At 40.5% G+C, this 22,655-nt stretch overlaps 1 protein-coding gene across 1 annotated transcript; it reads left to right on the top strand.

The window, feature by feature from the left end:
• Nucleotides 1-14,434: 14,434 nt before the first annotated feature.
• On the top strand, nucleotides 14,435-18,247 carry SMIM34 (small integral membrane protein 34). The gene is made up of 2 exons (XM_057696154.1): nucleotides 14,435-14,566; nucleotides 17,771-18,247. Exons 1-2 carry the CDS (start codon nucleotides 14,560-14,562, stop codon nucleotides 18,169-18,171), a joined length of 408 nt encoding a protein of 135 aa, XP_057552137.1. The 5' UTR covers nucleotides 14,435-14,559; the 3' UTR covers nucleotides 18,172-18,247.
• The last annotated feature ends 4,408 nt before the right edge of the window (nucleotides 18,248-22,655 follow it).

Below are 22,655 nucleotides of genomic sequence, written 5' to 3'. Positions count from 1 at the left end.
CGTGAGATTCGGGATGGATACAGATTTTATTCAACCCACTGCAGTGGCTCTAGGCTGTGGGTGTAGACAGTGCCTGGCGCATAATAAACACTCAACACCTGTCAGTATTACCTGTTTTCACCACCTGAACGTTGCTACTATAAATGCGGTTGTGATTTTTCCCAAGTGATATTTTCACTGCATATTCTCATCCTTCAACCACGGGCTTTTCACTTATTTTGAGGCTGATCAGTCAGGGTGCAATCAGGAAAAGAGAAACCTCACTGTTTGTATTGGCAGAGAAACTAATAGGAAGAATTGGTTAAGCAGGTGTTAAAGAACTGAAAAGGCGAAAATGGGAAAAGAAGCAGAGAGAGAAAACAAGGAGGTCCTAACAGCAGCCAGCAAACAGGACAGGAAAATGTTGAGTCTCTTCTTTGAAGCCCATCGCCCTGTAAATCCTCACACAGGCTACCTGAAGCAGGGAACTGGAGGGAAGACTGCTTATTTGGGGCTAAATGTAAACTAACCCTTGGGGGCAACTCTCGGACGTCAGAGGCTGCCTTCCAAGGCTCCACACTGGACACATACTAGATCGAAGTGTCCTGCCTGTTTTACTTTAAAGGGTGGGCTTTCTGATATTTGTGGCAAAAGAAAAAAAAGAAAGAAAAACTCCAAAGTTTCAGCTATTAAGTCCTCGAGAGCTGGCAGGATTGAACCCCTCCTGGTCAGGGGTGTGTGAATTCAGGGAGCAGCTGAAGCCATGGACACACGGGCTGATGCTGCAGCAACAGAGGAAAAGAAAGGGAGAAAGAAAAACATCACTGCTTAGTCAAGTCAAGGGGAAGGAGGGAGGCCCACGTGATGCCATGGAGGACACGAGGTGGAAGGTGCCTTTTCCCTGTGCCCGCATGTTTCCAGGGTCTTTAGGAGAAATTGAAGCAGGTGTGGAAATTTTGTCTTTTGATCCAGGCAGAGGATGAGAAAATCGGATGACTGCATCGTTTAAGCTGATTTCTCGGAACAAAGACTTCTGGGACCTGTAGAGCACTGAGGCATTCAGGGTGTCACTTCTGCCCACCCCCCCGAGGTCACAAAGGTCACAAGATGTCAGGACATACTGAACTTGGGACAGACTCAAAGTGGACGTGCTGACAAGGGCAAACTGCAGCCTTTGACTCTGTGCATGTCCCACTGCTGGACTGCGTTCAGCTCCATGGGACAGCAGGCCACGAAACTCACACTGCCAACAAGGTACAGTATCATTGGGTTTTGGAGACAGAGATGAACATTCAAGGCTAGAGTTTGGCCAACTATGGCCCACAGGCCAATTCTGGCCTGCTACCTGTTTTTGTTTCAGGGTTTTTTTGTTTTGTTTTGTTTTGTTTGTTTTTGTTTTGGCCACACTGCAGGGCTTGTGGGATCTTAGTTCCCCAACCAGGTATTGAACCCAGGCCACTGCAGTGAAAGCCCTGAGTCCTAACCACTGGACCACCAAGGTATTCCCCTGTTTTTGTAAATCAAGTTTTATTGTAACACAACCACACATTTATTTACACACCGTTTAAGGCAGGGTTGTGTTCGTGTGACAGAGATCATACTGAATGACAAATCCAAAAATACTGACTGCCTGGCCCTTTACAGAAAACAAGGATGCTGACCCTGTTCTGGAATCATCCTGAACATTTTGATGACTTGGCCACACTTGGTAACGTGTGTGCATCCCCACAGGGCCCAGGAGATGCACGTTCTGGAGCATGCAAGAGCAGGAGCCACAGGTGAGAGTCAAACCTGGGGTCAAACTGAGGCAGGCCCAGGCTGAACATCCTTCACAGTTCTTCGAAGGAGTTTTCTCTGTTAAGCGTGGAACACCAGAATTTGGATTTAAAAAAAAAAATCAATGACTATTGAATTATGCACTTTACAATTGTTTTTTGAGTGCTTTCGAATGCGTTGTGTAAAATCCACATATCTAACCATTATTCTAAGAAAGCAGGAGCACGTCCCGCAGTAAACATGGCTGTTTCATCAGCTCCCTCTGTTGAAAACCCTTGGGCTGGTCACCCAGGGAATCCGACTGGGGCTCCCTGGGTGTGGCCTGGTTGTTATAGCAGCCTCTCGCCACAGGGTGGCAGAGCATCCATGGGTACCACGGAGCCCTGCCCGGCAAGAATCCCGGAGTCCAGAGTCCTCGGGGCCTCCTGGAACACCCTTGGAGAGAGGAGGTGGTGGTAACATCAGGACAGCCTACACTGAACGACTGAATCAGTAATTACTGGTGGCACTGAATCAGAAGGAGAATGAATTCCTGCAAAGGGCTTTTGTAATAAAATCAGGGCAACCTGCACCTATATAGATTTCACTCCTCTTGTGATTCTCTTGTGAGGCAGGCTATTTCCCTTACACAAGGGAACATTTCTGCAAGAAGATGCGAATCAGGGGCAGAGATGGACGTCTAGGGGCTTGGATTTAAAATGTCTGAAAGCAAGACTTTCAAACATTCTAACATAGAAATGGCTGAGCGCCTCTAAAGAGTTTTGTTCATTGCAAACTCTCCACTTTTAAAAAAATAGATTTGCCTTTTCAATAGGTAACAGACACATAGTAAAAACCAAACAAACAAACAAATCATTGAAAAGAAAACTGCCCAGAGGACAATGAAAGGATTCTTAGGTCTCTTTTCAGAAATATTCTTTGCATATACGAGAATATCCAGCCTTTACATACAAATGGTGGACAATACACACCAATCTACTTCAAGCTTATTTTTTTCCTCCTTATCAAGATTTTGAAGATTGTTCCTTTTCAGTACACAGACACCTGCCGCCTTGCTTTTAGTGTTTGAATAGGATCCCATTGTGTGGATTTCTGTGCTGTGTTTACCAGTCCTCTCTTGATGGACATTTAGATCGTTTCCAGTCTCTTGCTTGCAATAATCAGACCTGTACGTATGTCCTGGCAATATGCTTACACCACACCTATGTCCCCAAAGTTCCCAGAAGATGACTGAGTGGTCAGAAGGTGTGTGTGTTATAAAATCTTAATAAAGCCAATTATCCTCAGTAATGATGATAATAACTGACTTCTACGAGCTGTCACTGTGTGTCAGACACCGTTCAGACTGCTTTGTATACTGTGGCAAAAGCACTGTTGATAGACCCACTTTACAAATGATCTTTACTTGTCTACTATTAGTAAATGAGATCTCTTTATAATTTTGATTTAAATCTATATTATGAGCGAGAATGAGTATACTTTTTCTGTTTAAAAGACATTTGTACTTTTTCTTTTCTTTTTTAAATCTTTTTGTTTCCTATACTTCTTTTTCTGTGACTAGCTGTCTATGTCCTTTGACCATCTTTCTGTTGAATGGTTGACCTGTTTTTTTAATGTTAAAAACCTTTTAAATATTAAGAAATTTGACACTTTACCATATGTGTTGCTAATGTTTCCCCCATGTTTATCACTTATTTTTCTCTTGACTCCGTTGATAGTATTTTGTTTTTGCCACTAAGACATTTTTAATTCTTATGTACTTGGATTTGTCAGTCTTATCTTCTGTGACTTCTGACTGTTGTGTCATGCTTGGAAAGGTTGCCACAATCTGGAATTATAAAAATAAATCTCCCATGTTTGTTCTAGTTCTTTTATAGCTTTATTTTTAAAAATTATAATTTAGCTCCATCTGGAATTTATTTTGGTATAGTAAAGTAGAGATCTAATTTTACTCCTTCCCAGATGTTTACCCAGTTGTCCCATGCATTTGAGAGAACAAATCTTTTCTCCACTGATTTGAAACATTCTCTTTATTTTATACAATTTTCCTGAATGTTTTTGAATCTATTTCTGAAATTTATTCTGTTCCACTGGTCTGTCTCATCATTGTCCTCTATTAAAAACCCTTGGGTGGGTTTTTATATGCCAGAATCAAGCACTTTTAATTTCTGTGGCTTTACAATGTGTTTTAACATCTTGCAGGGATATTTCATTACTTTTCCCCCCTAGAATTTTCTTGGCTATTTTTGCATATTCAATTTTCCATGTAAATTTTAGGCTCAACTTGTCTGTGTGAATTTGAATGAAGCAAGGTTCTCAAAGCCTTTGTCTAAACAAGAAATTTAGCGAATGTATTTACCTCATGCTTCTGGAGAAAGAAGAGAGAAGCCAAACGAAGAAAGTTAACAAATGCATATACATTTGAGGAAACAGTTATCAATTTATATCTCTGCCAGGGTCAACATAATTAAGTCAAATGACCAGTTCAAATGATAGCTTTCGGGGAAGTCAAGTTTGCTTTTCTCAGAGGCAACCTTGAAAATCCAGGTGAGTCGCCTATTCCTTTGTTGGAATAATCCCTGCAAGGATGTGTGCTGATGATAAAGGATGCTGTCTGCTATTCTCTGCAGCTGCAGGAGAAGGACCATTTTCTCCTTTTGATTTTGCTGAGATTTTGCTGTGATTTTTCGAGGCTGAAAGCTGGAATTCTATTCATTAAAATTGAAAGAAAGATGGGCCCCAAAACACGAAATATATCATTAGAAACGAAAAGACAAGAAAAAGATCATTAACAAATGGAGTAAGGGCTCTGATAACCTGGCATTCAGTATAGCTTGGAAAACAAAACAAAATGAGAACAACAAAAAACCAAAAACCTCTGTCGATCTTTTGTTGGGATTGTACTAAATCTATAGACGAATTTGGAAAGAATTTTCATCTTTACGCAAGTGACTCTAAGAATGTGAAATATTTGCATTTAGTCAAATCTTCCTTCTTGTCCTTCTTGTTAAAGATGTTCTCTGTGTGAATCTTGTGCATTTATTGTACTCATGGGTGTTTTATCTTCTTTGGTTCCAATTGTAATTAGAATCTTGTCTTCAATTATATATGCAAAGTTATTGCTGTTAATATAGATTCTTGGATATTGATTTTTTAAGTATTTATCTTGTAACCACTCAGCTTACTGAATTATCCTACTGTTGTTAATAGTTTGCAATTGATTCTCTTTATTTTTTCCAATCATACAGTCAATGATAATTTTTGCCTTCTCTTTTCCAGTTTTAATACCTCTTGTCTAATTGAATCGAATAATTCCTCCAATACAATATTAAATGACAGCAGTGATAATGGGTTATTGTGTCTTTTCTTTCTTTTTCTTCCTTTCAGTTTTATTTAGATATAACTGACATATAGTACTATATAAGTTCAAGGTGTACAGCATAATTAATGATTTGCCTTACATATATCATGAAATGATTACCACGGTAAGATTAGGAAACACCCCTCATCTTATATAGATACAAAAGAAAAGAATAAAATATTTTTTCCTCATGATGAGAACTCAGAATTTACTCTCTTAACTCTTATATATAACATACACTCAAGTTAATTGCATTTATCATGTTGTACATTACATCCCTACTATTTATTTATCTTATAACTGGAAATTTGTACCTTTTGACTGCCTCCCCCTCACCTCTAGTAATCACAAATCTGATCTCTTTTTCTATGTGTTTGTTTGTTGTTGAAGTATAATTGACTGACAACTATGTTAGTTCCTGGTCCACAACATGGTGATTCGATATCTCTATATGTTCCAAAATGATCACCAGGATAAGTCTAGTTACAATCCATCACCATACAAAGATGGTACGTATTATTGCCTGTATTCCCCTCACTGCATACTTCATACCCGTGACTCATTTCCTTTGTAACTGGAATTTTGGACCTTTCAATCTTCATTGCCTATTTCTCTCACCCCCTCTCTCTCCTCCCCTCTGGCAACCGCTCGTTTGTTCTCTGTATCGGTGACTCTGGTTCTGCTTTGTTCTGTTTTTTCATTTGCTGTTTCTTTTTTAGGTTCCACATGTAAATGAAATCATATAGTATTTTACTTTCTCTGACTTATTTTACTTAGTGTAATACCCTCTAGGTCCATCCACGTTGTCACAAATGGAAAGATTTCATCCTTTTTTATGGCGCAGTAATAATCCAGTGTGTGTGTGTGTGTGTGTGTGTGTGTGTGTGTGTGTGTGTGTGTGTGTGTGACATCTTCTTTATCCATTCATCAATGGGCATTTAGGTTGCTTCCTTATCTTGGCTACTGTAAACAATGCTACAATGAACACAGAAGTGCGTATATCTTTTCAAATTAGTGTTTTCATTTTCTTTGGATAAATAGCCAGGAGTAGAATTGCTGGACGGTGTGTAGTTCTATTTTTAATTTTTTGAGGAACCTCCGTACTGTTTTCCATAGTGGCTGCACCAGTTTCATTCCCATCAGCAGTGCAAGAGGGTTTCCTTTTCTCCATGCCCTTGCCAACGTTTACCTGTTGTCTTTCTGTTAGCCATTCTGACAGGTATGAGGTGATTGTGCTTGAGTCTTATTCCTGACTGTATTGAAGTCCTAGTGTTTCACCACTAAGCATAACTCCAGTTTCTGACTTTAGGTATAACTAATTTAGCATAAGGGAGAAGTATCTATCTTCTTATTTATCAAGATTTTAAAAATCAGGATCGAATTGAAATTGAACAAATACCTATCTATCATATATTAAGATGAACACATTTTATCTGACGTATTCTTGTGGTAAATCACATTAATGGATTCCTAATACTAAACAATTATTTTGTAATTGGCATGAACTGCATTTTTTGTGGTGTGTTATTTTTTCAGTGTACTATTGAGATCTATTGACTAATCTTTTATTTAGAATACTTACATCTTTATCCATAAGTGAAGCTGATCTGTGGTTACCTTTTACCATGGTGGTTTTATCAAGCTAGGTTATCACTGATGTAGTAGCTTCATCAGAAAAAATGGGAAGCTTTCTCCTTTCTCCTTGCTCTAGAGCAGATTAAAAACAGCCTTCTTTATCAATAAAGTCTTAGTAGGGCTCACATGTGAATCAGCTAAACCAGATGCTTCCTTGGGTGGATGACTCTTTCGTAAGTTTTTCTTCTATAGTAACTGATATTTGCTCGTTTTTAAAATCTCTTTTGGGGTCAGTTTGGGCCATTTATATTTTCCTAGAAAATCACTTGTTTGGTCAGGGTTTTCAAGTTTATTTGCACTGAATTGAGCAGAGGGATTGAAGAATCTTTTCTTTGATTTTGTCTATATCTATTGTTATTCCATTCACAATTCTTATTTTGTATATTTGTTCTTTTTGCTTTATTTCTTTATTAGGATAGCCAATGGTATATCCACTTCCTTCCTTCATTTCTTCCCCCCTCCCTCCCTCCTTTTTTCCTTCCTCCCTCTCTCTCCTCTCTTTCCTCCCTTCCCCTTCCTTCCTTCCTTCCTTCCTTCCTTCCTTTCTTCCTTCCTTCCTTCCTTTCTTTCTTTTTCTCTTTCTTTCTTTCTTTCTTTCTTTCTTTCTTTCTTTCTTTCTCTCTCTCTCTCTCTCTTTCTTTCTCTCTCTCTCTCTCCCTTCCTTCCTTCCTTCCTTCCTTCCTTCCTTCCTTCCTTTCTTTCTTTCTTTCTTTCTTTCTTTCTTTCTTTCTTTCTTTCTTTCTTTCTTTCTTTCTTTCTTTTCTTCTTCAGGGAACCAGGTCTTAGATGTATTATTAGCATTATTGACTTTCTCATTTCTAAATTCTGTTCTTATTCTTTTTAATAATCCACCACCACCCACTTTCTTTAGAATTATTTTGTTTTCCTTTTTAACATCATCTGAAATTAGATGTTTAATTTAAAATTTTAAAACAGCCTTATTGAGATATAATTTACCTACCATAAAATCTACCCATTGTAAGGGTACAGTTTGGTGATGTTTAGCAAATTTATACAATCATGAACCATTACCAAAATCCAGTTTCAGAACATTTCCATCAGCCTAAAAAGTTCCCTTGTTCCTGTTTGAATTAATTCCTACTCCTCCTACTCCCACCTCTGGCCCCAGATAACCACGAATCTGCTTTCTGTCTCTGTAATTTTGCCTTTTCTAGAAATTTCATGTAGATGGAATCATACAATGTTGGTCTTTTATGTCTCGTTTCTTTCACTCAGATGAGTACTTTTGAGGTTTATGCATGCTTGTTGCTAACCAGTGTTCCTTCATAAACGTATCTCACATTTTGGTTTTCCACTCACCTGATGATGGACATTTGGACTATTTCCAATTTGGGGCTATTATGAATGTATGTTTAGGCATAAATATTTATGAATATTTACTCTTTGTGTGGACATACATTTTTGTTTGTCTTGCATAGACACCTAGGAGTGAAATTGCTAAGTCATGTAGTAGGTATATATTTAATTTTTAAAGAAATTGCCAAACTGTTTTTCAGAGTAGCTGTACCATTTAGCATCCCCACAAGCAATGTAGGAGACTTTCTGTTTCTTCACATTCTTACCAACATCCAGCATTGTCCACTTTTTAAATTATAGCCATTTTAGTGGGTGTGTAGTGATACATCATTGTGGTTCTGATTATCTTTTCCTTAATGACTAATGGAAGCATCTTTTCATGTGCTTATCATCCATTTGTGTATCTTCTTTGGTGAAGTGTCAGTTCGAATCTCTTTCTGACTTTTTATTGAGTTGTTCGTCCTCTTATTATTAAATTCTAAGACTTTCTCATATATTCTGTATGCAAGTCCTTTATCAGACACGTGACTTGCAAATACTGCCTACCAGTCTCTGTGGCTTGTCTTTTGATTTCCTTAATAGTGTTTTTTGAAGATGAAAAGCTTTGCATTTTGGAATCTCTGTGGTGGTCCAGTGGGTAAGACTCCACACTCCCAATGCAGAGGGCCTGGGTTCAATCCCTGGTCAGGGAACAAGATCCCACATGTGTGCTGCAACTAAAAGTCCGAAAACCACAACTAAGAAGTCTACATGCTGCAACAAAGATCCTGTGTGCCGCAACTAAGACCTAGCACAGTCTAAATAAATAAATAAATAAATAAATAAATAAATAAATAAAATTTTAAAAATAAAAAATAATTTAAAATATTTTTAAATATTTAAATAAATAAATATTTTTTGCATTTTGATGAAGTCCATTTTATCAGTTTTTTCTTTTATGAATTGTGCTTTTAATATTTTTTAAAGAATTTTTATTGAGATACAGTTGACATACAATAAACTGCATATATTTAAAGTGTACAATTTGATATTTTTTTCTTATTAGTAATGTATATATGGCAATCCCAATCTCCCAGTTCATTCCCCCCCAACCATCCCTGCTTTCCCCACTAGGTGTCCATATGTTTGCTCTTTATATCTGTGTCTCTATTTCTGCCTTGCAAACCGGTTGATTTGTACGATTTTTCTATATTCCACATATATGTGTTAATGTATGATATTTGTTTTTCTCTTTCTGACTCACTTCACTCTGTATGACAGTCTCTAGGTCCATCCACGTGCTTTTTTAAAAAATATTTTATTTATTCATTTATTTGGTTGCGCTGGGTCTTAGTTGCGGCATGTGGGATCTAGTTCCCTGATCAGGGATTGAACCTGGGCCCCCTGCATTGGGAGCTCAGAGTCTCAACCACTGCACCACCAGGGAAGTCCCCATCCATGTGCTTTTAATATTATATTTAAGAAATATTTGCTTAATTTAACATCACAATGATTTTCTTCTATGTGTTTGTCTAGAAGTTTTATAGTTTTAGCTCTTACATTAAGGTTAAGCTAAACGATCCATCCTAAATTAATGTTTATGTATGGTGTGAGGTAAGGGTCTCAGTTCACTTTTAAAATATGACTATGTGATTGTTCCACTGCCATTTGTTGAAAAGACTGGCCTTTCCCCATCTTTCGGTAAATCTATTTTTATTTTTTCTTATTTTCTAATGTTAGATGTATTGTGTAGATTCAGATATGAGCTGGTTTTTAATTTATTTTCTAGATATCATTTTACTTTTAGTCTTGATTTTCTTTTTACCCAATAATTTTCTAAGCCTTAATTTCCAGTAGCAAAACTTATATTTTTCAACTTTTGAAATTAATTTCTGTTCTTAATAATTGTTAGTAGAGAATATTTCTACTTTAAAAAAATGTTCTTAGGTGTCCTTCACAGCCAAATATATGATCTTTTGTGTGTGTGAAAATTTAATGGTTCTTGAAAAAAAAAAAGTGTATTCTGTATTTTCAGGACATAGAGTTCAATATATATATGTCAAATTAGTTCTGCCTTATTAAATGTATCAATTATGTATTTTGATTTCTATACCTTTACTTAAAATATATTGTTTATTTTTTTCTATTATGGACCGAGAGATAAATTTAAATTGCTTGCTTGCAGTTAATAAGTGATAAAGGCCCAACTAGAAACTGGGGCCTCCAATTCCAAAGGCTCTGAGCTTTCCTCTGCACCTCCCTGGAGACAGCACTGACATTTAATGTCCCTAAATGCTAGAAGACAACAATGAAGGTGAAAGGAAAGGCAGGAGTGACATATGAATTAAAGACTTCTTAAATGTGCTACACATATTTTAAAAGTCTTCTGGGAGGCTGTACCCCCAGCAAAGGCAGAAACATCTGGAATCTGTGTTCTTGGCCATAAGACTCTTGGACATCAGCTTTAATGTCCTTTTGCAGTGCAGGGTGTCAGACTTGATTGGTGGGGGTCTTCCTCCCGCCCCCAGAAAATACTCCTTAGAAAGAAGGCCAAGTGTGGGTAGGGGCATTTATTTACTGACATTTTTTAAAAGCCGGTTCTGGCTTTCTGAAATGCAAAAGCATTTGTTTTCTTTTCTTTTCTTTTCTTTTCTTTTCTTTTCTTTTCTTTTCTTTTCTTTTCTTTTCTTTTTTTCTTTTCTTTTCTTTTCTTTTCTTTTCTTTTCTTTTTGTCTTGGAGTGTCAAATCCACATCACTGCCACCTTGGCTCCCAGTTTAGCCATCCTCTAAGCTGACTGGCTCTTCAGTGATGAAAAAAGCCATGGCCCCCCTGGGAGAGTTCAGGTTCTAATGTCAAAGGAGCTAGAGGGTATTGGGGTCCGTCCTCCCAGAACTGTAGCTCAGACAAATATTTACTGGGTGAGTGGCTTTGCTTGATTGCCTTGAGGTCGGTATTTGTCTAGACTGAACCAGAAGGCCAGAGGAGACATACACAAGTGGGAAGGAAATTCTTGGCTCACGTGGTGGTACATTTCGCTGTTATGTAAGCATTCGGGAATGACAAATAGTTGGCGTCACCCACACTGCATAAGAAGGCAGGCAGCTGTCCAGCCCCTGTGACCATGATCTTGACCACCCCCTGCCCCACGGCACAGGGCACTTTTCCTTAGATAGTATCAGGTGGCCAGTCATGAGCAAGTATAGAACCCTTTTTAAAAACAGCATTAGTATCTTTCTAGATAAACCTTCAACTTTATTTTCCCATCACCTATCAGGGCTTTCTGTGTTAAACAGCAAGGTGAGGTTTGCAACGAAGTATAACACACATGCAGAAAAGGGAACACAATTCTAGGAAGTGCCCCCAAATTGAACAAATCGCTGAAACAGGACATGACCAGCACCCTAGAGCCCCCTTCCTGCCCCTTCTAGTCACCCTCAGCTGTAAGATACCCATTACCTTGACTTTTTAACATCATAGTTTAGTTTCGGCCCACAGGGAGGGTTTCAAGGTCACGGATATGTCTCAGTGGTGACCGTCTACAAGTCAACCCATAGGGCCAGCAGTCAGGAGAATTCATGGGATTCTGGGTCCAGCTTGATGGTGACATTCAGGGAGCGGAAGGAGAATGCTTTTGGTGCCAGACATCCCACCTCTGGCACCTACGAGCTGTGTGACATCAGGCAAGTCTCTTCTCTGAGCCTGAAAGAGTGTTCCCCTGTTTGGTGGTTGTTGTTATTTGTTTGTTTGTTTTGGGTTTTTTTTTTGGCCGCGCTGTGCGTTATGTGGGAACTTAGTTCCCCGACCAGGGATCGACCCCGCACCCCCCCTGCAGTGGAAGCGCAGAGTCTTAACCACTGGACGGCCAGGAAAGTCCCAAGAGAGCGCCCCTCTTTAAGTGGGAATGATATTCCTGTCTCGCAGGGATTCTATGAGGCAGAAACCAGGAGGAAAGCACCTGGCACAGAGCTATTTCCGAACGTCAGTGTCCTGTTGGTGGTGCGGAGGAGACCAAAGGCCACCTTCCCTTACATCTCCCCTATTTTTCTGGAGCTTATTCCTCCCCACATCCCACACTGACATCCTGTTGAACTGAATGCGGAAATATTCTAACTTCACAGATGACACACTTCAAAGCCTCCACTTCTTGGGCACCAGGTGCCCGGGTGTGTCCTCCCTCTCCCGAGGTGGTCAGTGCTGGCAGCCTTCCTGTTCAGACACCTCCATGAGGAGCAGCTCTTCCCTATGCCCCAGGCTTCCTTCCTGTCTCCCTGGGACCAGAGGGTATCTGATCCTGCTGCTCCTCCACCTTGCAGGTGAGGAATCTGCAGGAGGGCTGGGGACTTGCCCAGGGTTACACAACAAGGGCACATCGGGGACTAGAGCCCTGACTCTCAGCCCTCCTCACTGCTATTTGCCCTTTATCATGAAGGATCTCCAATCTGCCCCTTCTCACCTCTCACTGTTGATGTTGGAAATCCCTGTCTCTGTGGCAGAGCTGGAGGTGCCAGGGTCCAGCCATCCCACAGCAGGAGACAGCAAGAGCCTAGACAGAACTTTGACAAAGGTTTACATTCAATAAATGGATGATGAAATTAACATGGTTAAACTTCTTCATACTCATGAAGAATACACAGTGAGCATTCTTCCTCCCACATCCTGCCCTTGAGCTACCCAGTTCTTGCCTCCCCAAGTTCCTCTTGTTCTTATTTTTTCAGGCATCCTTCAAGGGGCTCTTCAATGCCTATATGAGCAAAATCAGATCTGAACAATTTTTCCCTCTACATTTTTCACACAGATGGTAACATACTCTCTTCTTTGCTGTTTCCATTTAAGAAAACATCTTGGAGATCTTTACACATCAGTACACAAATAGCTTCCTCATTTTTTCACAGCTGGGTAGTATTCTATTGTGTACCTACATTATATTATTGAGATACAGTCCACATCCCATGAATGAGACATTCATTTTTACCTTGTGGATGCTAGAGCTGTAGAGTTCACTGTTGTACACAGTCTGTTTTCTATTTGTTAAGAAAACGACAGCATCATTGCATAATTCTTGATGGTAATAAACTTGAGTAATCAGATTTCTTACAAAAAATTCACCCACTAAAAGTCTATGATTCAATGGATTTTAGTATGTTCACAGATAGTCACAAATATCACCACAATCAATTGTAGAACACTTTTGGTACATCCCCCAAAGTATCCCTCAGTGATCACCCCTCAGTCCCCAACCCCAACCCTAGGCGACCACTAATCTGCTTTCTGCCTTTATAGATTTGTCTATGCTTGACTTTTCATATACATGGAATCATACAACATGTTGTCCTTTGGCTTCTTTCACTTAGCATAATGCTTCCAGGGGTCATCTATGTTGTGTATCGGTACTTCATGCCTTTTTATTGCCAAATAATATTCCATTACATGGATAGACCACATTTCACTTACCTGTTCATCAGTTGGTGGGCATTTGGACAGTTTCCACTATTAGGAATCATGTTGCTGCATACGTTCATATCCCATATCCAAGCTTTTGTCTGGCTGTACATTTCCAATTCTCCTGGCTATGCACCTAGGAGTGGAATTACTGGATCCTATGGCTTATTTTTAATTTACTTATCTAGTCCCTCATTAATGGAAATTTGATCAAATTACATCTTAAAAGGCAGCGAGCCTCATGAGTTAGGCAGGTCAGGGCCACATTAGTGAGGATTCAGAGAACAATGGCTGCATCACAGAAACCTGCCCAAGTCTTCTGACCTTTCCTCCTGGGGCTCCCTTTTCCCCCAGATTCTCCTTCTTCCCCTTTCCAGTTAAATCTACTTTGCCTCTGATGTGGTCTGTGACTCAGGGGTGTGGGAAAGAGAAGCCCCGTTCCTCACAGGCTGACCCATAAGTCGATCATCACCCACTGATCCCTGAGGGGGACCCAGGTCTCTCAGCTGTGTCCTCCTGCACAGACTCCTTCCTGTCTGGGTTTCCTCATCCAGGACAGTCCAAGAGGAAGCTGGTGACTCTTGACCATGGAGTTTCCTGGCCCTATGAATCTCTGCCACACCTGACCATCAGCCACACCTGCAACAGGTGCAGAGATTTTCAGAAACCATCCAGGCTATAAGCCAGCCTCAGAGAGCTTCCTGCCTCCACCGTCCTGGATAGGACCTGTGAGAGCTGGCGACTTCTCCGTACCAGCATGTTTTTAAACAATTCTTGTGCTTTGGATCTTCTCAACAAGCCAAAGCCGGGAATTGCTTTTCATTCAGAGCCAACAGAAGACAGATCGACTTCGATCCTCTGGTTACTTGAATGAGAGAGAGTCCAATTTCTCTCTGCTAAGTTTGTATTTGGTGCTGCTCTAAGATTCTTTGGGTGTCACGTTACTCTCTGCTCTTGAACCTCAGGGCAGCCTGACTTCAGTAGGACTGTAATCATTTGCAAAAAGAAGTTGTTCTTTCAGTGGCAGCTGCTTAAACTTGCCTCCTTAAGAGTCAAGGAAAAGACCACCTCATGGAATGTGAGTATTCTGCTCCGACGGGAGGATGAGCAGTTCTAAAATTTCTTATATATTTCACATTATTAATTTATAGGTGCGAAACAGCACAGATGAAAAGGTTTGTCTCTTCTGCAGGATATAGAAGATACCATCTAACTTACTCTTATATATTTAAAAAGAAAGGTAAAGAACAATGTATTGCAATAATTAAAGTAGTGAGTTTCATGTGGAAAATGTACTGGTTTTCAAATAATTTAATGTTCTGTAGTTCTTAGTTGGGTGTATTTTAGAGTATTTGAACATAGCTCATCGTTCTATCACAATTCACAGAAAGGTCTATGAGTTTATACGTGTTCCAAGTTTAAACAAGTTCTCTTGCCCTAATTAAAGTTTATGATGTTCTTGTTGGGTTGATTTGTTTTTTAATAATTGTGGGAACGTTTTCCCCTTTCTTATTTAAGTTCTCAAACCATTCCATCAACAGCGGTAAAAAATTCCTGATCACTGTACTGTTTCTTATGAGTGACCGATTTTATATAATGAATCTGTTCATTTGGGCTTTGTCACATGTGGTTCGCACTGTTATTTTTAAGTGGTTTCTCCCTTAATCTCAAAGTAATAAGATTATTCATTAATTCAACAATTAACTATAATAAAAAATACTGGTTGCTCTGAGTCTTGCAATAGCAAAATGGATTAATAGCAAGCAAATATCAAACAGAAAGTATTTATTGATCACCTTTGGTCTACCCAGCAGGCAATGGGATTTATCCTTTGACATGTCTGGATATGTCTCTGTTCACTTAGAGCAAGAAATAAGAATTTGAACCTATAAAACTCAGCTGGAAAATGTCTCACAGGATTAGGCACTGCTGCTCTGACTTTTATCATTTCATTTTCACCAGCTCTCTTAGTAGAGAAAACAGTTTTGAGTTAAACAGCAATTAAGATCTTAATCTTCTGGTCTTGGAAGGGCACACAGTGCCTTTACCCAGGGGCACTTCACCAAGGGGACCAGAAAAGTGCCCACTTGTACTCTTCCGTTTTTAGATTAATTTCTTTTTGAAAATAAATACACCTGGTACAAAATGTACAAAAGGGCATCAGTGAAAAGTGACCCCCTTCCCCCAGTTCTCTACACCATGGGCAACCACAGGTACCAATTTCTGTATATTCTCCCAGAGGTGTTTTACACATGTATAAGCATCAAGCAAATAACATAGCCCCTTTTATGCGTAGGATTGTATCAACTATACCACTATACACTTTTTCATTTGTTAAGATTTAGTACCAAGAAAACCTCTTTGTTACTTTTTATGGCTGCATAGTATTCCACTGCATGGAGGTTCCAAAATGGATGAAACCATCTCCCAATTGACACTGTTTAGGCTGTTCTTAAGCATTAGTCATCACAAGCGATGCTGCAATGACTCATCTGAAAACATGCACTGTTTTAGACATGTTCCAGCATATTTTTAGGATAGATTCTTACCGGTAGAATTGCTGGGTCAAAAGTCAATGCGTTTGTAATGTCAATAGATCTTGTCAATGTGCCCTCCGTATTGGTTGTATAAATTTACACTCTCACCGGCAATTAAACAAAGGCCTGACAACCCTGCAGACATATCCAGACTGTATTCTGAGACATCATGAGTTTGAAAACCTGATAGATAACAAAATGCTATCTTGCTGCAGTTTTAATTTGCATTTCTCCTATTACCAGTGATGCTCAGACGCTTTCCTTATGTTCAAGGTCCATTTTTTTTCCTGACCTCACTGACTGTATCCTTTGCATGTTTTTCTATTGGGGTTTTGGACTTTTTCTTATAGAACTGAAGCTTATTAAGAAGTTTAGTGGCATAAATTGCCATTTTTCTCTTGTTTGTCATTTGTCTTTTAGTTTTATAGTATGCAATCACTTTAAAATTTTCTATGTAGTTGAATTTAACGTTTTTTCCTTTCTTCTTTTCTTTCCATCTCTGAATTCCTGTGTTATGCTTGGAAAGGGACATCCCACTCTGAGATGATAAGGGGGGGAAATCTACCATGCTATTTTCTATTACTTTAGGTTGTTTCTTTTTTAGTGTTAAAATCTTTGATTCATCTGGACTATTTTGGGGCATGAGGTGAGAGATGTGGATTCATTGCTATCTTGTTCTAATGCTACTTACTGACTAATCCATCTTTTCCCACCTGATCGGAAACACCCTTTATTATCTACCAAAGTCCAATTCCTACTCTACTGGTATTGTTACTACGTTCCCTTGGTCTTCACGCTCTTTAAGCTATCATAGTTTTTTTTAAATTAATTTATTTATTCTTGGCTGTGTTGTGTCTTCATTGCTGCATGCAGGCTTTCTCTAGTTGCGGGGAGCAGGGGCTACTCTTCATTGCAGTGTGTGGGCTTATTGCTATGGCTTCTCTTGTGGAGCGTGGACTCTAGGTACACAGGTTCAGTAGTTGTGGCGCACGGGCTTAGTCTCTCTGAGGCATGTGGGATCTTCCCGGACCAGGGCTTGAACCCGTGTCCCCTGCATTGGCAGATGGATTCTTAACCACTGCGCCACCAAGGAAGTCCTGCTATTGTAGTTTTATAGGGAGACTTTTAAGAGAAAGTCGTACTTGGTTCTGAAGAGGCCCTCATGCCCTTTGCAAAGTCCAGTAAGCCCCAGCTGGGCTGTGGGCAAATAAAGCACCCATTTATTCAAAAATTAGTAAAAATATTTTTCTGGCTGGCTAGTTTTAAATTTCTGGCTAGACTAATTTTCACTCATCATTCTTTCAGAGTTTTCCTAATTAGTCTTGACAGTTGCCTTTTCAGTTTGCATAGTTTGTCTATTGCGCAAAGAAATCCTACTGATATTTTAATTGCAATTGTGTTCGTTGTATAGATTATCTTAGGAACAATTGACATCTTTATGATGCATTTCCTATCCAAGAACTTGGTGTTTTGAATGCTCTTGATTGTTAAAAATATATTGTTGTGGGAGTTACTCAGTTTTCCTGGGTCTCTCCCATGTATACAAGTTATTAAACTTTTGTCTGATTTTCCCCTGTTAAAAAAAATATAGTGACATGTGTGTTGGTAGGCTTCTGCCCATCGAACAGAGAAAGCCTCTTTCAGCTGTCCCATTTTCCCAGTGACGTAAAGACACTGTTATTGGCTTGGCCAGGCAGACTTCAGCCCAGAATGCTGGATCTCATCTAGACCTCTCTATTTCTCAGGGGATCAGGGAGCCCCCAATGAGACCCAGGCCAGCCCTGTCCTGGGGCACCTGCTGAGGGACCACTTGGAGGGGAGGAACAGCACCAACTCCACCAGGGCCCTGAAGCTTCCAGATGGGACCAGCGCTGCCTGGTACATCCTCACCATCATTGGCATCTACGGAGTGATTTTCGTCTTCCGATTGGCCAGCAACATCCTCAGAAAGAACGATAAGTCCTTGGAAGATATTTATTACTCAAATTTAACCTCTGAACTTAAAAAGAAAGGGCTCCAGAATAAGGTAGCCAAATGCTCATCACTGACTATTAGCAACACAGCTGTCCTGCAGCCCAACCAAGCCAGCCTGGGGACAATGTGTGGAAACAGCAGTCCCCACACCAAAATCCAAGGGATCCCTTGAAAGTCAAGGCAAGCAGAAGAGGCACAAACTTCTTGCTTGGGGAGCAGCTTTGGGTTTACCTGGAACCTGGAGAGAGGAGTCGAGCCCTTGAATGGGGCTGGAAGAGCATCACTGAGCCACTGGTTGATGGAGGTGTGACCAAAAGCTAGCATCCTGTTTCCTTCTCAGGCTTTCTGGTGCTTTGAGATGAGCAGGGGTAGTGGCTTCCAGCCCTACTCTAACTTCACTGGAAAAGCTTGTGCTCCAGGAAAGGGCATGGGACATTCAGTGTTCTCAGAGGAATCTGGGAGACTCCTGAGGTGTATGTGAAGGTGGCCCCTTGTCCTGGCAAGAAGGCTGAATTTGGAGTCAAATGCCTTGGATGAAAATTCAACTTCTAGAGGGTCACATGGACTTTGAGTGGCTAGTGGCTCACCTGGAACAGGTGAGGGTTGGAATATATGGTCCCAGAGGGCCATTCATTCTAAAGATTCTGACTGCAATATCCAATCAAAGTTGTCAATATCCATGTCTTCCTTTTCAGCAGTTCTTCATTTTCACTGAGAGGGTGGGCTCTATTGAAAAATATCATTAGCTTTGGAGTCAGAAGAATCAGACCCTACTCTGAGTTTGACTACTGACCATTTTGTTGTCCTTGCACACACCACTCCACCTCTCTGGACCTTAGTTTCCTTACATATAAAGTGAGGATAATGATGCCAGTTTCCTGCCAATCTTACAAAGGAGATAAAAACTAATGAGATCATGCATATGAATGTATTTTGGAAAGTGAAAGAAATATGCAATTATAAGCCCTGCTGTGGTGGTGGTGATAATGGTTGATGATGGTAGTGGTGTTGGTGGTGATTGATGCTGATGGTGGTGATGGTAGTACTGGTGGTGGTTGACGGTTGGTATTGATGATGGTGGTGGTGGTGGCTGATAATGTTGATGGCGTGGGTGGTGGTTGATGGTTCAGGTTGATGGTGGTGGTGGTGATGCTACTGTGGATCAGGAAATGACTAGTCTACCAGTAATAGCTGTAATTAATGGCTGTATTAACTTATTCTACAGGAGAACCCATCTGCATGACAGCTGGTGGCCTGTGCTCTGAATCAGGTCCATGAGATTCAAGTTGTACATGTAGACAAAACAGTCACTTTTAGTTTTTGTTACCTTAGACATCACATGATTCATACAAAAGTTTTACAAATATCTGTTCCTTTTAATCTTGTCTCTGCTTCAAAAAGAAATAAGATCTTGACTACATGACTAATTAATTTAGAGAGATTGTGATTAGCTAAATTTCTACAAGTGGCTTTCAGTAGGCAAAGAGAAAAAAATATATTTTGTACCAACTTCTGTGAAGTTTATCTAATATGGCTTTTGGAAGGGTCCCCTGGACTACAAATAAAAATTTTTTCCCTGTCTTTAGACAGTGGTCTACAACCAGCCCCATGTTTTCATAAAGGTTAGAATTAAATGCCAAGATTTTATTTTGAGAGGATGAGCTAGACTTCCAACTATTTTTCTGTTTTTCATATTTTCCACATCATCATCTCACAAGCTCTCCAGCAAAAGTGTTGGTTTGTTTATATAGCTAGGGCTGGGCTTCATCCATATGCTTGAGATGCTTACAGGGCAGAATGAGACAGTACACACAAAGACAAAAATGTAATCCACAGTGAATAGGAATGCAGAATGCACTAAAACGGGAGCAAAAGGTCAGAACTTAAGTGAATTTGAAGATAAAATACATACTGTTATGTTGGTTACTTTCTCGTTATGCATTTTTCTCTTCCTTAGTCCAACACCTCCTCATTTGCACTTGGGAATCCATACAGCCCTAAGAAAGCTGAAACTGCTCCCAGTTCAAGGGCTGAAATAAGAGGCCTAGGTTAATCCAATCAGTGCATCTCATATCCAGCTTCACTGATTGGGGCCAAGCTGGACCCATGACCTAAGGAAGCCCACCCCATCAGAATGACAGGAAGGACTTCCACAGGGAATTCGAGAACACAGGAGCACTCTCTTGGCTGGATGGTGTTAAACACAGATCTGAGTCTGGAACTGCTCTAGCCACTTTGTCTCTGTGAGAAATGCTAATTTGAGGGCAAAAGCCAACATAAAGAACAGAACTGAGGAAATTACAGAGGCTAGAGTCCTGATCACACTGTGTCCAAAGCCTTCATTTGCCACTGGACTGTTTTAGCTTATGAGCCAATAAATTTCCTTTATTAAGTCCTTTGGAGGTAGACTTTCTGTCCTCCTCAACCAAAAATATCCTCACTGATACCGCTGGAGAAATAATTTCCTGAAGGAAGGGGGCCTTGGAGTAGAATTTGATAAAAGTAATGTGATGTGGTAAGGTTGGGATCATTTCTTTCACCAAGATTTTTTTATTTATAGGATTTTGTGTTTATAGGGAAAACATAGACTTGGTATGCTTCTATCAGCTCAAGGGTCACTTGCAAGATTTCTCATAGAGGATTTTGTTCCACTGAATTCCCAACCCCTGACCCTTGTCGTGGAAACCCCTAAGAGGGCCTGTCATGTAGACATGAGCTCAGGACTGGCTGCAAAGGTATTTCCTAAGGAGCAAAAGCCATGGTCTTCCCATTGGCACCCAGACATGGTTAGTTACATGGGGTCCAAGACATTTTCCCTGGCCACCTAACTGCTGCTTGGTCCAACTTCATCCACCTTCCGGGTAGCTGGGCCCAGAGTTTGCCAGGGAGACATGTTCTTGGATGGGAATTAGATCCGTGTAGCCTCCATTTTAAGCTAGACTGGTGGGAAAGAACTTCAGGTGTTAAGGATCTTTTGTGCAAACTCCCTTAAAACTAAAATGTTCAGGCTCACAGTAATTAATCACTGCCTGGGCAAAGCCTATGTAGTTGGACTAGGAGGGAGAGGTACCAGCATCCCAACGTGTGTTCAAGTCAGCAAGTGGGGAAGCGATTTGCACGCTTCTCCAACCCTGGAGGAGACAGAAACAGAGTAAACAGAGTCCCAACATTTTCAGATACTTAGTCTTTCTTTGTTCTATAGTAAGGTTTCCCCAAGATAAGCAGATCAGCTCAGATGAAGGCCTCCCTCTGGAATGGAAATTATTTAAAATCAACATAGAATGGATCTGGTTTGCTGTCTCCAGGAATGGCTTCCTCTGGGATTTGTGCCTGATGGTACCAGGGTTTATATTAGATCAAGTCAAGGTGACCAGAGCTTTCCTGGGTGATCAGAACACATCCCTTCTAAATAAAAGTCTAACCAGCTCCACTGCGTTATGATTTGTCTGGTATGATATAATTATCACAAGATATTTTTTAAAGGATTTTAAAAAATTTAGAAGCGAAACATTTTTTAATATTTACCCAGCTCTTCAGAGTGGCAGGTGGCTCTGATTCTCAGAACTGATTCTGATTGTCTAGACTTCCACCAGAGCAGAAGAATGTCAACTCACCCTTCAATTAAGGTTAGAGTCCTTTTCCTGGCAAAATCGAAACCAACTCTAGCTAACTCATGAAAAAAAGAGGGGTGGTGGTGGTGATCTGTGAGAAGGTAACTGAGCTAGCTCACAGAATCAAAAGCGCAGCAGCTTATCCAGGCCTCAGGAAGGACAAAGGTCAGTCTACCGAGGCCCTCACCAGTGCCCATGACTGGAGAACCTTCTCTCTAGGGTCCTGCTAGAAGACGGTTCAGCTCCCAGGCTGTCTCTTTTTGCCTCTGCTCATGTTTCAAATGTCATAGGAGAGCATTGGATCAGGTACAGCAGGTGCCCAACCCTTGGACCAATCACTGAGGGTGGGCCCAGGGCGTGGAGAGCTGTGATTGGCTGAGGCTGGGTCATGTGCTCCCTCATGTGACCTGAGGGCACTAAGTCTATGAAGAAAATGCCAATAAAAAGAACTGTCCCTCAGATATTACCCTCTGTGAAACTTTCTTGACCCCTAAGACAGACTTGTTTGCTCCTTCAGGGCTGCCGTAGCACTTGGTAAACACTTGGATGGGTCAAAGAGAAAGTTTTATTTAACAGAATTTCTCCAAGGATGGGAACTGCATTTGTTTACCAAGTATTTGGTACAGGAAGTGAGACCTCGGAGGCTCCTGAATATGGGTAGAACTATTCTTCAAGAGACCAGGAGAAGAATTTGCTTCTCAAGAGAGGTGGGGGAGAAAAAGAGAGAGGAATGATTTAGGGATCTAGCTGGATGGCAGAGCACAGTGAGAAATGTCTCCAATGATTCGCCCACCACCCTCCCATCAGCTCTGGTCTACAGCATTAGGAAACTCATGAAACAAACTCTTGCAGTGAGTGGTCTGGGAGACCTTGAAGGGACTCGGTGAGGTGTCCAGTCTGAGGCAGGTGGAGTTGAAGCAGCAGGCAGACCTGGGATGCTGGGGATAGAAACGCTTTAGTTCCAGTTTGTTTTAGCTATACTATGAAGAAGCAACAAAAGTCATGGGGAGGCTGGTACCAAGTTTAACCAAATCCCCGTAGAGTG

This window comes from Hippopotamus amphibius, chromosome 10, assembly GCF_030028045.1.
Source record: "Hippopotamus amphibius kiboko isolate mHipAmp2 chromosome 10, mHipAmp2.hap2, whole genome shotgun sequence".
Lineage (NCBI taxonomy): Eukaryota > Metazoa > Chordata > Mammalia > Artiodactyla > Hippopotamidae > Hippopotamus > Hippopotamus amphibius.
Note: the sequence above shows the minus strand (reverse complement) of the source record. Positions and strands in the feature narration are given on the sequence as shown.